The sequence below is a fragment of the Oryzias melastigma genome, linkage group LG11 (genome assembly GCF_002922805.2).
Source record: "Oryzias melastigma strain HK-1 linkage group LG11, ASM292280v2, whole genome shotgun sequence".
Lineage (NCBI taxonomy): Eukaryota > Metazoa > Chordata > Actinopteri > Beloniformes > Adrianichthyidae > Oryzias > Oryzias melastigma.
Genome location: NC_050522.1, coordinates 21,041,224 through 21,056,932, shown reverse-complemented (window position 1 = coordinate 21,056,932; position 15,709 = coordinate 21,041,224). Strand labels below are relative to the sequence as shown.

Genomic DNA, 15,709 nt, shown 5'->3' with positions numbered 1-15,709 from the left:
AAAAAAAAAAAAAAAAAAAAGAGAGTTTTGGGGTTTGTTAATGTAGGTCACTGTTGTTAAAAGAAGTACAAAAAAATGTTTGACTCTGTATTTGTTTAGAGTAAGTTAAGGTAACTTTGTAACCACAATCACATTAAGTGGGGAGGAGATGTTATGTGTTACAACTGTAATTATGTTGGCGACCACAAGGGGGCGCTTGGTTGTCCGGGACTGTGCTGTAATACTGCAATGTGCAGAAGAAGAAATGACGCTGAATGAATGGAAGCTGAATAAATCGACGTTGAGATCCAAGTCCGCCTGATGTCTTTCATTGCAGCACCAAGAAGGCCACAAACACAACAAACATGAATTACTTTTAGAGCACTAAAAAACTAATTATTTATGAAATATTCGTTATATTTTGCGAGTTTTTTCCTACCCAGAAGTAAAATGACTCGATTACCAAGGGTCTGCCTGCCGCTGCGTGTGGCTGCCGTCCATTTTACATCATCCCAGAGAAATCCCTGTGTCTGCTTTTCTCCCACGAAAATCATCCAAAGTTCTTCACAGATGGATGCACATACAATATATTTGCCTTTAGTAGGCCCGGCGATCATTTTGCTGTGTCACAACACAAAAACACACAGCTTCTGCACGACTGTGCAGGACGTGAGGGGTGTCTTACAGGAGCGCCGTGTCTAAAGTAAATACCTGTTCAAGCTGGACTTTACTGAAGACATGACACAACTGGAAGAAATGCTAAAAACAACAGCATTTAGCTAAATTCTAATTCAACAGAGACAGTCATAGCTAGAGGGGGAAATGCAGTAGTTCTGTGGCCGGTAACGTGCTCACGCATTGGCTGTGTCGGCGCGCATTCGGGCGGCCGCTTTCAGTGGGAAGTATATGCAAATGTGTGTAGAGCAGAATTTCAGATTTCTGCCTGTGTTTTCGTGGACTTTTCAGTGGGGGGGGCCACTTGAATGCGCGCCACCAACACTAAAACCTGCAGTAAAGACATCTGTTGGGTTTGCCATTGAATATCATGATCAGGGAGCGAAATGTGTTTACAACAAGTACACTGTCGGCAAGATTTGCCTCATCTCTATATCTTACAATGTGGTAAACAAGTCCAACATGACCGCCCACCTCTGATGTCATCACCCACCCCTGTTACCTTCTAAAGGTTGAACAACTAGACAGGTAACACGATAAAAACATCCCAGATACATTTCAAAAGACTTAGAGATAAACACACGAAAAATAACTGACGTCATCAGAGTGTTTTTGCTAAAGCTCTGCAGTCTTTTTTCAGTGGTTGATATGAGGACTTTTGTCATTTATTGAAAACAGTTGACCCATAATAGTGTATCAGCATGTCCATATTTCACAGAAAATATATATAAACTTGCACTCTAGGAACAAGTGCGTAAAGAGATTCAAGATGATTTAGTTAGAACGCACAAGTGCAGCACTTTGAGATTTTTATCTAGGAAATTGCTTTAAAAAAAGATTATTATTATTGTTAAGAATGTTAAGATTCATTTATGGTTATGATATTTCAAGAGCGCTAATAGTGTCTCCATTATCATCTAATTAAAAAAACAAACCTTTATGAAAAGACAACAAATAATCCTTTTAAGTATTTAATTGTTTATAAATATTACATTTAGTTTTCTGATAATTATATTGATGAAGATGATCCATGGTCCTGTTGGAGTGAGTGGTTGCATTTCCATAGAGACACTTTGCATCAGCAGCTCCATGCTCCAGTGCTCTGGGAGACTTTATAGTCCTGAGAGTTGAAGACTGGATGACTGACAGCTGTCCTTCATCACAGCAGAAGACACACAAATCCTCCTCCTCCTCCTCATCATCATCATCATCATCATCATCAAACATGAGTGTGATCTGCGTCCTCATCTGGACTCTCCTCTGCTGCTGCTTTACAGGTAAAGTCCAGAGAATCCAACTCCTCTCCTCTATGAACATCCGTCCCTCTGAAATGAAGGCCACAAAAGCATGAAGCTGCTTTCTGTTTCTGTCTCTGTATCCTCAGAGTCCAGAGGACAGGTCACAGTGACTCAGCCTGGAGCAGTGAGCTCCAATGTGGGAGGATCTGTCTCCATCTCATGTAGAACCAGTCAGAATATTTATAGCAACTATTTAGCCTGGTATCAACAGAAAGATGGAGAGACTCCTAAACCGCTCTTTTTATATCTTAGTGGCAGAGTATCAGGAACTCCAACTCGTTTTACAGACAGTGGATCAAACTCTGATTTCACTCTGACCATCAGTGGAGTTCAGGCTGAAGATGCAGCAGTTTATTACTGTCAGAGTTATCACTACATCAACAGCCAGCGTGTGTTCACACAGTGAAAAACAGTCGTACAAAAACCTCCCTCATTCAGGCTGAACAGAAACTGATGATACAGTTCAATGAACATCCCTTCAAAAGTAAACACATTAAATACACACCATATGTGTAAAGATATAGGATGATCCAGATAACATTGTAAACCTGTGTAAATACTGTATCAATACCAAACATATATTTTATGTTTGTGAAAAAAATATATTATTACTCTTATTTTAAACACAATAGAACAGCACTGAAATAAACTGATTATTTAAACGTTAGAGAATCTGCCAATTATGTACTCCATGTATAAAGGAGTGAATTTTTATCCCAAAAAATTTAATCTGCATCATAAATAAAATGCTTTTTAATTAATGAAAGATACAGATTTTTTTTTTCCTTTTGGCTTTTCCCTTCAGGGATCAGTTTGCTGCACCTGCACAGGTCAGAATTGGATATTTGGTTTGGCAAAGATTTTTTGTCTGATGCCATCCCTGACAATACCCTCTATCTTTGTCTTGGTTTGGAACCAACACCACGAGACTCTGGCTTAAGCCGCGTCATACCTATGTTACTGTTGTATTCAAATTATTATTCAGGAAAATAAAATTGTCTTAAAGCTCCTTGTGCATGTGAATGATACTTTTCTACTGAAACCTTATGACGTAGATACTTAGCTCTGTCAACGGTTGAAGTTTATTGCTCAGTTTTTACTGCAGGAACAAAAGCAGAAAATTGCAGAGTGAGAACTGTAGAGACGCTGTCAGAGTGAGTCAACGGTGTTCATGTGAAACCTAATTTAGCATCACATTAAAAAGAAAAAAGAGCTGACATATATTTGTATTTTATTCAAAATGAAGTCAGTGATAAAAGGAAGATCTTTTTACCAGTTTTTAGTTTATTCCTCACAATATATGATATCAGAGTAAGAGAAGAATTATCTTTTTTGACACAAAAGACTCGGGAACAAAATCAGATGACACAATGGTTCATTTATTTGTAGATATTTTTTTCAGAATTTCAAAAAGAGAATATAAAAGAACAACATAGAAAACAGATTTATATTCAGAATGCTTCAGTTCAGGACTGGGAGCACTGGTCTCTCCTGAGAGTCTCTGAGACTGCAGTCTGGGATCCTCTCTTGGCCTCACAGGTCACCTTCTCCCACTGGTCTGCAGAGAGCCTCAGGGTGCTGCTCCAGCTGTAGAGGCCGTCCTTCTGCAGCACCCCGGGGCTCCTGCTCTCCTCCCAGTTGCTGCTGCTGCTGCCGACCACCTTCCAGGACAGAGTCCAGTCTGAGGGGAAGCCCTTGTTGGCCACACACATGAGTGTGGCCTTCCCCTGCTGCAGCTCCTTGGTGGAGGGGAGGAGCACGGTCAGGGAGGGCGGGGCATCACCTAGGAGACACCAAATTCTGTCAGGTGTTTTTCTGCTCCATCAGTCATTGATTCACACATTGTTTCACTTCCTTGAAGAAATCTCTCATGCAGATCAGCAACAAGAGAAACTTCAGTTTACACTGAAAAATGTCCAACTGGGTTAGAAAAAGAGCAGATGAATCTTCATGGAGAAAACAAGTTTGGACTGAAGGTCTTTAAAAAGATTCATCAGACATTAAAGAAATGAACACATTTTGACAACATAAAGTTGTGTAGAAAATTCTTGAAATAACAATTGAATGCTGTGAATATTTACATTTTAAAAATCCGATTGGAAAGACACATTCTGGGGGGAAAACTGCATCTTAATACACTGGGACCACATTTACATAACATAATTCAAAAACACACTTAATAGAACAGTATATTAGGTAAAAAACAAGATATCTTTATATTTAAATATTTCAACAAAAAATGTTTTAGCTTCATTTGATGAAAATTAATCAAATAAATTAAAAAAATTCTCTAAACTTTCAACATCATGTCTGAGTTCTTCACCAAAAGTCCACTACGGTGATACAAACTGACTGATGTGTTTTACTAAATCCCCGGAGTGTTTACTGACAGTTTTTCCAGCTGTTTTCATTTAAACTAATTATTCAAAAGTTCTTGATTTAGACACAGAAATGATGTTTTATTATATAAAAAGGTAATTCAGTTTAATAAAAAAGACTAAGTCTGATTAAAAATGTTTTTCACTAAAATTAAAACAATCTTATTTTTAAAAGTATACTCATAACTCACAGTAAAATTAAAGAAGAAAATATGACACAAATACATAAAGAACAAAAAGATCGACTTACTTCCAACTTCCAGTCTGGTTCCTCCACCAAAAGTCCACCACAGTGATACAAACTGGTTGAAGCGTCGTACAAAAACCTCTGACTGTACAGAGACACGCTCTCTGACTCTGAAACAAACAAACTCAGATGATGGAAGAAAATCTGAAAATAACACATCTTATTGTTAAAATGTAAAATGTATTCAGTTCATAATTTGTAAATAATCTCTATAGAACTATTGAAAGTATTTTAATAAAACACATAGTTGTGAATATAATCACATTAAAGCACAAGCGCTAAATTCCAAGAAAGACTGAAAGCTGTCTCAAAAAAATCTACAAAAAAATAAAATTTGACTAATTGTTCAAAATCACGATGTACTAAGATACAGAAGTATAAACAGTTTGATCCCAAATAATTTAGTAGTAATAATAATGAAAATAAAGTGGAAACAACTTTAGAGTTTTTGTGTTTTCTTGCATTTATAGTCATATCTTTATCTTTTGTTTAAAATAAGGTTTTATTTTAGGAGCTTCATTGTGCTGCTGCTATCTGCAAACTCTCATGTTTTCTTTCAACATTTTAATAAATGGAATGATTAAGTATTGTAGTTTGTATGACTTTTGCACTCAAGCTTCATGTTGCATTCTGGGAAATTTCAAAAAGGCTTAATTTTGGTCACTTGTTGTACAGACTCCTTGTGTGAAATAATAATGAAATAATAATATAGTAATATCCGTCACTCAGATAAAGAGGAGGTAAATACACAAGTTTGTATGAATGATGGTGACATGTGTAGAACAGCAGCTCCTGACTGGTTCAGTGTGTTTGCATATGTGTGCTGCCTCTCTGCTTCCAGCAGTTAAAGCTCAGTGTTGATCAGTGGCTGTCCAGACCTTTCAGAGACTCGGACTCGCCCGCAGCACAATGATGATGTCACTGACTCTGCTGCTCTTCACCCTGGAGCTCCTCGTTCAGGGTGAGACTCTCTTCTGAAAACTTTGCTTCCAGCAGCAACCAGGTTCTCCACAATGATGGAGAGACTCTCAAACAAGCAGCACTGACATTCTTCTTCTAGGTTTTTCTTTGAGCTGATTTTGTCTCAATAATTCTTCTCTTTTGTTCCGTTTTCAGCTTCATCAGGAGAACTGCTGACTCAGACTACTGGAGCTCAGTCTGTGGTTCAAGGACAGACTGTCTCCATCAGATGTAAATCCAGTAGAAGTATTAACTACAGCTTCAACTGGTATCTTCAGAAACAAGGAGAAGTTCCGAAACTTCTAATTTATGCTACAAGCAATCATCAGTCTGGAGTTTCTGATCGTTTCAGTGGATCAAGCTCTGGATTAGACTTCACTCTGACCATCAGTGGAGTTCAGCCTGAAGATTCAGGAGTTTATTACTGTCAGACTGGCTATGACATCAACAGTCAGTATGTGTTCACACAGTGAAAAACTGTCGTACAAAAACCTCCATCAGAAACTGAACTGAGAATGAAACAGTTCACTGAACACTCCCCCACCCCCCTCTCACACACACATTTATTTTATTCAGTTATATTGTGTGTAAACTCACTGCAAAACTCACAGATCTTGGTATTGGCTCCCTCATGTGCAACTGGTTACTAGACTGCCTTACTAGCTACCCCAAGCATGTCTGACTGGATAACTGGTGTTCATCCACTATTACCATAAACACCGGCGTACCGCAAGGCTGCGTGATTAGCCCCTTCCTCTACTCCCTCCACATTCACGACTGCAAACCTGTCAACAGCTCCAATAGCAGCAATATGTTTGGAGATGACACCACGGTGATCAGCCTCATCAAAGACAGTGATGAGGAGCTGGATCGTGTGGCAGAGTGACACAACACTAACAACCTGCTACTAAACACAGATAAAACCAAAGAGCTGATTGTGGACTTCAGGAAGAACGCTGACCCACACACACCCATCCACATCAAAGAGAAGATGGTGGAGCGTGTGGACAGCTTTAAGTTCCTGGGAGTCCACATCTCTGAGGACCTCACCTGGACAACAGGATGCTTTAAGCTGGTAAAGAAAGCTCACCAATGTCTCTTCTTCCTGAGGACTCTGAGGAAGAACCACCTGCCCACCAACAACTTTCACCACATGGAAAAAATTGGCCACCAATGTCACCGGATCACCACTTCCTGCCATAAAGGACATCTACAGGAAGTGATGTCTGAAAAGGGCAGGAAAAATCATAAAGGACTCCAGCCACCCGGCACACAGACTCTCCACTCCTCTACCGTCTGGGAGGTGTTACAGGAGTCTCTGAACTAGAACCACCAGGTTCTAGAACAGTTTCTTCCCAACAGCTACCACACTTATGAGCTCTACCTCCTTAAATCTGAACCACAAACACACTCTGAGCAGAATAAACACAAACAGTCAACACCAGTAATAAACTGTATTTTCACACACACAACAATTAATGGACCGAATCACCACTAACACTATTGCACTTTATCTGCTGGAATTTTTAACAGTTACTTTTGTTATTCTCTAAATACTTGTTAATATACCTCTCATTGCTATTTATTTTACAATGCACATTGTATATATATTTGTACCTGCTAGAGCAATCTGGGTGGATGCTAACTGCATTCCATTGCTGTGTACTTGAGAAATATGCAGATACAATAACGTTGAATTCTATTCTATTTTATTCTATTCTATTCTATTCTATTCTATTCTATTCTATTCTATTCTATTCTATTCTATTCTATTCTATTCTATTCTATTCTCTTCTAAAAAACCTTTGTAGAATTTTTGAGTTGAGGTGAAAAAGTAGTTGTGAAGGAGACCTGTGTGCCTTGCTCTATAATTATCTCTAAAAATTGAAAAAAAAAAAAAATATAAATCAAAATCTTCTCTCAAGGCATTAAGAATCGGTATGTTCATGATGTTTACACATGGCTCACAGTTTCTCCATTTTAATCAAATATAAAAACTAAGAAAACGGGACACAAAGATTCCATCCCGCAAAATATTTGCTATATAAAAATACAACTTTTAGTTGGTTATGTAATCTTGAAGATGATCCATGTTCCATGTTGGAGTGAGTGGTTGCATTTCCATAGAGACACTTTGCATCAGCAGCTCCATGCTCCAGTGCTCTGGGAGACTTTATAGTCCTGAGAGTTGAAGACTGGATGACTGACAGCTGTCCTTCATCACAGCAGAAGACACACAAATCATCCTCCTCATCATCATCATCATCAAACATGAGTGTGATCTGCGTCCTCATCTGGACTCTCCTCTGCTGCTGCTTCAAAGGTAAAGTCCAGAGAATCCAACTCCTCTCCTCTATGAACATCCGTCCCTCTGAAATGAAGGCCACAAAAGCATGAAGCTGCTTTCTGTTTCTGTCTCTGTATCCTCAGAGTCCAGAGGACAGGTCACAGTGACTCAGCCTGGAGCAGTGAGCTCCAATGTGGGAGGATCTGTCTCCATCTCATGTAGAACCAGTCAGAATGTTTATAGCAACAATTTTTTAGCCTGGTATCAACAGAAAGATGGAGAAACTCCTAAACTACTAATTTATCTAGCTACCACTCGAGATTCAGGGACTCCAACTCGTTTTACAGGCAGTGGATCAAACTCTGATTTCACTCTGACCATCAGTGGAGTTCAGGCTGAAGATGCAGCAGTTTATTACTGTCAGAGTGCTCACCACATCAACAGTCAATGGGTGTTCACACAGTGAAAAACAGTCGTACAAAAACCTCCCTCATTCAGGCTGAACAGAAACTGAACTGACTGCTGCAGCTGGAAGATGCTGCAGACACTGATACAGTTCACTGAACATCCATTCTAACAAACACTCACAATAGACACCTAAAATTAAGAGATATGACGACTAAGCAACTTTACAAAACACAAATATGTTTTACAAAATAAATAAAGCAATTTTACTGAGAAACATAATAGAAGAAGAAGAAGTTTCTGTCCTTATGGCATTTATCATAATTAACCACAGTGAAGAAAAACAAGAGTCCACAAGAAAAGATGACAAGTGTTTATTTCAGCTTTAAAAATGCAACAATGAAAAGGAAGATTTTGTCAATTGAATAAAAATTTGAAAGAAGCAATTAAAGAGAACAGTTATGTGAATGCTTCAGTTCAGGACTGGGAGCACTGGTCTCTCCTGAGAGTCTCTGAGACTGCAGTCTGGGATCCTCTCTTGGCCTCACAGGTCACCTTCTCCCACTGGTCTGCAGAGAGCCTCAGGGTGCTGCTCCAGCTGTAGAGGCCGTCCTTCTGCAGCACCCCGGGGCTCCTGCTCTCCTCCCAGTTGCTGCTGCTGCTGCCGACCACCTTCCAGGACAGAGTCCAGTCTGAGGGGAAGCCCTTGTTGGCCACACACATGAGTGTGGCCTTCCCCTGCTGCAGCTCCTTGGTGGAGGGGAGGAGCACGGTCAGGGAGGGGGGCACATGACCCACTGCAGAGAAACAGAGAAAACATTTTAGAGCTGAGATCAAACTACTGAGAGTTTCACTTCCCTCTCTAAGATCAGTAACCATGGTAACAGACAGGCATCACTGATGAACCACAGAAACAGAAGTTTCTGAACTAAAGATGAACATGATGAAAAAAGTATTTTTTTCTATTTCTAACACTTTTCTTATATTTTTTTAACTTTTCTTCCAGTAACATTTATAAGATGACTTGTTTATCCACAAAATAAAGCGTCTCATTCATGTTTCTGCATTAAGAGCTGCAAAGAATTCTCAATCAAAAGTGATTATTCTGTGTTTTTAATCTTTACTTTCTTACCTCTGTTATTAAATCATATGATGATAATCACATTAGATAAATATTAAATAAAAATCTAAATTAAATTAGATTCTGTTTTAGCCATTCATTAAATTGCAGTTTTGTTCATTCACTAAAAGCTCATTAGAAGATGCTAACAGAGAAATTGACAACAAGGTTCAGTGTTACCATGAAATTCTTTAACAGAAACAACAAAAAGTTGTTCTGATTCACAAGTTCAGACGGAAATTATTAATCAGAGAAGTTATAAGAACGATGAGGAAGTTACAGATGTTTGCAACTATGAATATCTTCCAATTCTTTCTTTGTTTACACAAATACATTCTTAATTTACAGATTTCATGACTGAATTATATTATAATGTTTAATAACAGCAGGAACTAAAAGTTAAAGAATAATTCTTTTAGCAGAGTAATACAAACTATGTATGTACAATAAAATGTTTTTTTTTTTTAATAATAGAAGTAAATCACATTAAATATTATTTAACAAATGTCTTAAAGTTAAACATGACCAAAATCTACATTTTGGAATGAATGAAAAGTACTTACAGTCAACTTCCAGTCTGGTTCCTCCACCAAAAGTCCACCACAGTGATACAAACTGGTTGAAGCGTCGTACAAAAACCTCTGACTGTACAGAGACACGCTCTCTGACTCTGAAACAAACAAACTCAAATGATAACACAAAATGAACTAGAAATAATACATTTTATTGTTAAAATTTGCTTTTTTTCAATTATAGAGTTGTATTTAATCTATAAATAATCTTTTAAATTATACTAATAAAACACAAAGTTGTAAATATTGTCATATTAAGACAAATGAATGATTCAAAGGTGCATCAAAGACATTTGCAAGAATACATCATTTTGAATAATTGCAAAAAATTGTATAATTAAATAAGTTATAAAACTACTAAAATTAAAATGCCAAAGAATTTAGAAAAAAAACAGAAAACACTGATTAACCTAATGTAACTTTAGAGTTATTCTTCTTTCTTTCACATATATTCATATATTTAGATTTTCTGTAAATAAATACTTTGTCGGGAATTTCACAGAAAATACTGATTTACAGAAAGCCTCTTCAGATTGATTCTGCATTATTCCATTTATATTCACATCTTTAGATTTTCAATAAAGAAGTGTTTTTGGTAGAGTTTCACTGTCATGTTTCTCTCCATATTTTGATAAATTCAGTGATTAGTTACTGTAGTTTTTATTAGTTTTTTTTACTATATGTTGCAGGTTGCATTCTGGGAAATGTTAAATGCACTTAGTTTTGCTTACTTGCTGTACAGACATCTCTAAAAAATTCTTAAAAAGAAGTTTGTGTGTTTGTATACATAGAATAATGTATTTGTGTAGTAACCATGGTGACATGTGTAGAACAGCAGCTCCTGACTGGTTCAGTGTGTTTGCATATGTGTGCTGCCTCTCTGCTTCCAGCAGTTAAAGCTCAGTGTTGATCAGTGGCTGTCCAGACCTTTCAGAGACTCGGACTCGCCCGCAGCACAATGATGATGTCACTGACTCTGCTGCTCTTCACCCTGGAGCTCCTCGTTCAGGGTGAGACTCTCTTCTGAAAATTTTGCTTCCAGCAGCAACCAGGTTCTCCATAATGATGGAGAGACTCTCAAACAAGCAGCACTGACATTCTTCTTCTAGGTTTATCTTTGAGTTGATTTTGTCTCACTAATTCTCCTTTTTTCTGTTTTCAGCTTCATCAGAAGAACTGCTGACTCAGACTCCTGGAGCTCAGTCTGTAGTTCAAGGACAGACTGTCTCCATCACATGTAAATCCAGTAGAAGTGTTAGCTACTACTTCAACTGGTATCTTCAGAAACAAGGAGAAGTCCCTAAACTTCTAATTTATGGTGTAAGCTCTCGTCCATCTGGAGTTTCTGATCGTTTCAGTGGATCAAGGTCTGGATTAGATTACACTATGACCATCAGTGGAGTTCAGCCTGAAGATTCAGGAGTTTATTACTGTCAGACTGGATACATCATCAACAGTCAGTCTGTGTTCACACAGTGAAAAACCGTCGTACAAAAACCTCCATCAGAAACTGAACTGAGAATGAAACAGTTCGAAGACCCCCCCCNTACACACTTTTATTTTTATTCAGTTATTTTTACTGTTCATAGAAGTTGATGTGACTGATCCATTTAAATGTATTTTTATTCATCTATAAACTCACATTTGTATTTCTGACTTCAGATCAGACTGACTCTTCTTTCTTTACCTAAAGATCTCCAAATCCACTAATGACTCCACTGACTTCATGCTGTTCTAATTTGTCTGTTTTCTTCTCATTACTCTGATTATTTTATCCATAAGTAGATTTCCTCGCAAACATAAACTACTTCTTAAAATATTTCTTATGTCTTGTAATGTGTTAGAAAGCTGCCCATCTTTAGTGTTAGTATTTAAAAATTGACCAGATTAAACCCTGCATGAACACGCTTAAAAACAAACGTTGGATCATCCGTTTTACTTTTTTAATCCCACAGCTAAATTTACTCTGCATCATTATTCCATTTAATATTCAACATTCATTCTCTTCTGGTGTGCCACAAAGCTCTGTTTTGGGACCTTTACTGTTCATTTTATATTAGTTGCCTTTGCAGCACATTTTAAGCTCTTTTAATGACATTTATTACTTTTATGCTGATAATATTCAGTTTTATTTATCTTTTAAACCTCAGAATGTTTTTAAAACACAGATTTTACGCAGGTGTCTGGAAGCTGCATTCTGTTTCTGTCTCTGTATCCTCAGAGTCCAGAGGACAGGTCACAGTGACTCAGCCTGGAGCAGTGAGCTCCAATGTGGGAGGATCTGTCTCCATCTCATGCAGAACCAGTCAGGATGTTCATGGCAACAACTTTTTAGCCTGGTATCAACAGAAAGATGGAGAGAAGCCTAAGCTACTAATTTATCTAGCTACCACTCGAGAATCAGGGACTCCAACTCGTTTTACAGGCAGTGGATCGAACTCTGATTTCACTCTGACCATCAGTGGAGTTCAGGCTGAAGATGCAGCAGTTTATTACTGTCAGAGTCTTCACATCATCAACAGTCAGTGGACGATCACACAGTGAAAAACAGTCGTACAAAAACCTCCCTCATTCAAGCTGAACAGAAACTGAACTGACTGCTGCAGCTGGAAGATGCTGCAGACACTGATACAGTTCATTGAACATCCATTCTAACAAACACTCACAATAGACACCTAAAATTAAGAGATATGATGACTTATTCCCATTTTTCTAGCTACTTGTTAGCATTTTTTTCTGGACTTTAAAGTAAGCATCATGACAGAAAAAGCGTCCTTTTTTAAAAAAAAGAAAATGTGTCATTAAATTAAATTTGCAGCTCAAAAGACACATCAAAACACTATTTGGTTTTAAATTAAAAAATCTGCTGCTAGAATAGTGAGATTCAAAGGTCTCCTTCTTATGTTTTTTTATTGTATTTTGTTGTTTATGACAGAGTTACCATAATTAAAAGTACATTTACAAAGATAAACGTATGATAAAAAGATAACATTTTTTCAAAAGATAAAGGTATGTTGAAATTATTTTGATATGACTTGAATGAAAGACTTAAAATAAATAAAGAACAAGCTAATTGGTAGGAAAAGTATCTAAACAAAAATGTCCTCAAATATGAGAGACATGGAGCTTGTTGTAAGAAGTTTCTGTCCTTATGACATTTATCATAATTAACCACAGTGAAGAAAAAACAACAGAGTCCACAAGAAAAGATGACAAGTGTTTATTTCAGCCTTTGAAAATGCAACAATGAAAAGGAAGATTTTGTCAATTGAATAAAAATTTGAAAGAAGCAATTAAAGAGAACAGTTATGTGAATGCTTCAGTTCAGGACTGGGAGCACTGGTCTCTCCTGAGAGTCTCTGAGACTGCAGTCTGGGATCCTCTCTTGGCCTCACAGGTCACCTTCTCCCACTGGTCTGCAGAGAGCCTCAGGGTGCTGCTCCAGCTGTAGAGGCCGTCCTTCTGCAGCACCCCGGGGCTCCTGCTCTCCTCCCAGTTGCTGCTGCTGCTGCCGACCACCTTCCAGGACAGAGTCCAGTCTGAGGGGAAGCCCTTGTTGGCCACACACATGAGTGTGGCCTTCCCCTGCTGCAGCTCCTTGGTGGAGGGGAGGAGCACGGTCAGGGAGGGGGGCACATGACCCACTGCAGAGAAACAGAGAAAACATTTTAGAGCTGAGATCAAACTGCTGAGAGTTTCACTTCCCTCTCTAAGATCAGTAACCATGGTAACAGACAGGCATCACTGATGAACCAAAGAAACAGAAGTTTCTGAACTAAAGATGAGCATGATGAAAAAAGTACACTTTTTTCCATTTCTAACACTTTTCTTATGTTTTTTTAACTTTTCTTCCAGTAACATTTATAAGATTACTTGTTTTTCCACAAAATTAAAGCGTCTCATTCATGTTTCTGCATTAACAGCTGCAAAGAATTCTCAATCAAAAGTGATTATTCTGTGTTTTTAATCTTTACTTTATTACCTCTGTTATTAAATCATATGCTGATAATCACATTAGATGAATATTAAATAAACAATAAAACAAAACTAGAATCTGTTGTAAACATTAATTAAATTGCAGTTTTGTTCATTCACTAAAAGCTCATTAGAAGATGCTAACAGAGAAATTGACAACAAGGTTCAGTGTTACCATGAAATTCTTCAACAGAAACACAAGAAGTTGTTCTAATTCACAAGTTCAGACAGAAATTATTAATCAGAGAAGTTATAAGAACGATGAGGAAGTTACAGATGTTTGCAACTGTGAATATCTTCCAATTCTTTCTTTGTTTACACAAATACATTCTCAATTTACAGATTTTATGACTGAATTACATTATAATGTTTAATAACAGCAGGAACTAAAAGTTAAAGAAGAATTCTTTTAGCAGAGTAATACAAAGTATGTATGTACAATAAAATGTTTTTATTATTATTATAGACATAAATTACACTAAATCTTATTTAACAAATGTCTTAAAATTAAACAGGACCAAAATCTACATTTTGGAATGAATGAAAAGTACTTACAGTCAACTTCCAGTCTGGTTCCTCCACCAAACGTGTACCACAGTGATACAAACTGGTTGAAGCGTCGTACAAAAACCTCTGACTGTACAGAGACACGCTCTCTGACTCTGAAACAAACAAACTCAAATGATGGAAGCAAGAAATAAGTCATTTTCTCTTAAGTAGTATTTATTTATTTTTTTTTAGTAAATGAGTTATAATCATGATTTAAACACATTTTGATCTCAATTCTGGTTTAGAAACTGTGTTAATGATTAACCAAAGTATTATGTGAGCACCACCATCTAATCTCTAAAACACTTCTTTGAAAATAAACTTTAAAAGTAAAGAAAAACATTTACTTTAATTTAACAAAATGCAAAATGTAAAGATTACAGAGTAACATTCTGGTAAAAAAAAAGAATGCCTGAATACTCTAAAATAATCTTAATTGCAGTAAACTGCTGTGTTAACACTGATTAAGTAGAAGCAACTTTTGAGTTCATTCTGTCTGTGCATTTACATTCAGATCTTTAAAATGTCTTCATATTTGTAGCGACTGCATCAAAAATCCAAAGTTGCTGAGAGACAGACGCTGGGCCCGGTTGTATGACGCGCTGAACAAATGGACTTGAATTGGGTCATGCTTTGAGCCTTTTATTAATGACAAAAAAGTAACTGAAACATTTTAGGATGACAGGGTTATTGTAAACAAAAGTAGAAGGCAAAAAAGATGGGCAAAAAGTGACAAAAGGCGACAATTAAAGCACTCAATCTTCTCAATATGGCTGCAAACAATATCATAATAAAATAATATTCATTCACCATAAACAATAGTTTTATGCATGTGTACTACAATGTTGTTGTTCACCTTTCAGCTTATCCCTTGAGGAGTCCATCCATCCATCCATCCATCCATTTTCTTGACCGCTTCTTCCCTTTCGGGGTCGCGGGGTGCCGGAGCCTATCCCGGCTACTGATGGGTGAAGGCGGGGTACACCCTGGACAGGTCGCCAGTCTGTCGCAGGGCCTCAATCACACACACATCCACTCTCACATTCTCACCTAGGGACAATTTAGAGTCACCAATGAACCTATGAAGCATGTTTTTGGACGGTGGGAGGAAGCCGGAGTCCCCGGTGAAAACCCACGCATGCACGGGGAGAACATGCAAACTCCACACAGAAAGGTCCCAGCCGGGATTCGAACCGGGGCCTTCTCGCTGTGAGGCAAGAGCGCCACCGTGCAGCCCCCCTTGAGGAGTCACAACAGTGAAATA

General features: G+C 37.7%; 5 gene segments (V, D, J or C); 3 read left to right on the top strand and 2 right to left on the bottom strand.

Moving 5' to 3' along the window:
- Positions 1 to 1,879: 1,879 nt before the first annotated feature.
- Positions 1,880 to 2,383, top strand: LOC112162415. The segment is given in 2 exon segments: positions 1,880 to 1,931; positions 2,039 to 2,383. Coding segments are annotated over 2 exon segments (372 nt in total).
- Positions 2,384 to 3,384: 1,001 nt separating this feature from the next.
- Positions 3,385 to 14,814, bottom strand: LOC112162413. The segment is given in 3 exon segments: positions 3,385 to 3,691; positions 13,519 to 13,565; positions 14,452 to 14,814. Coding segments are annotated over 3 exon segments (471 nt in total).
- On the top strand, positions 5,335 to 6,161 carry LOC118599339. The segment is given in 2 exon segments: positions 5,335 to 5,538; positions 5,694 to 6,161. Coding segments are annotated over 2 exon segments (369 nt in total).
- Positions 8,633 to 9,252, bottom strand: LOC118599336. The segment is given in 1 exon segment: positions 8,633 to 9,252. A coding segment is annotated over 1 exon segment (402 nt).
- On the top strand, positions 9,892 to 11,417 carry LOC112162708. The segment is given in 2 exon segments: positions 9,892 to 10,931; positions 11,084 to 11,417. Coding segments are annotated over 2 exon segments (369 nt in total).
- Positions 14,815 to 15,709: the final 895 nt, after the last annotated feature.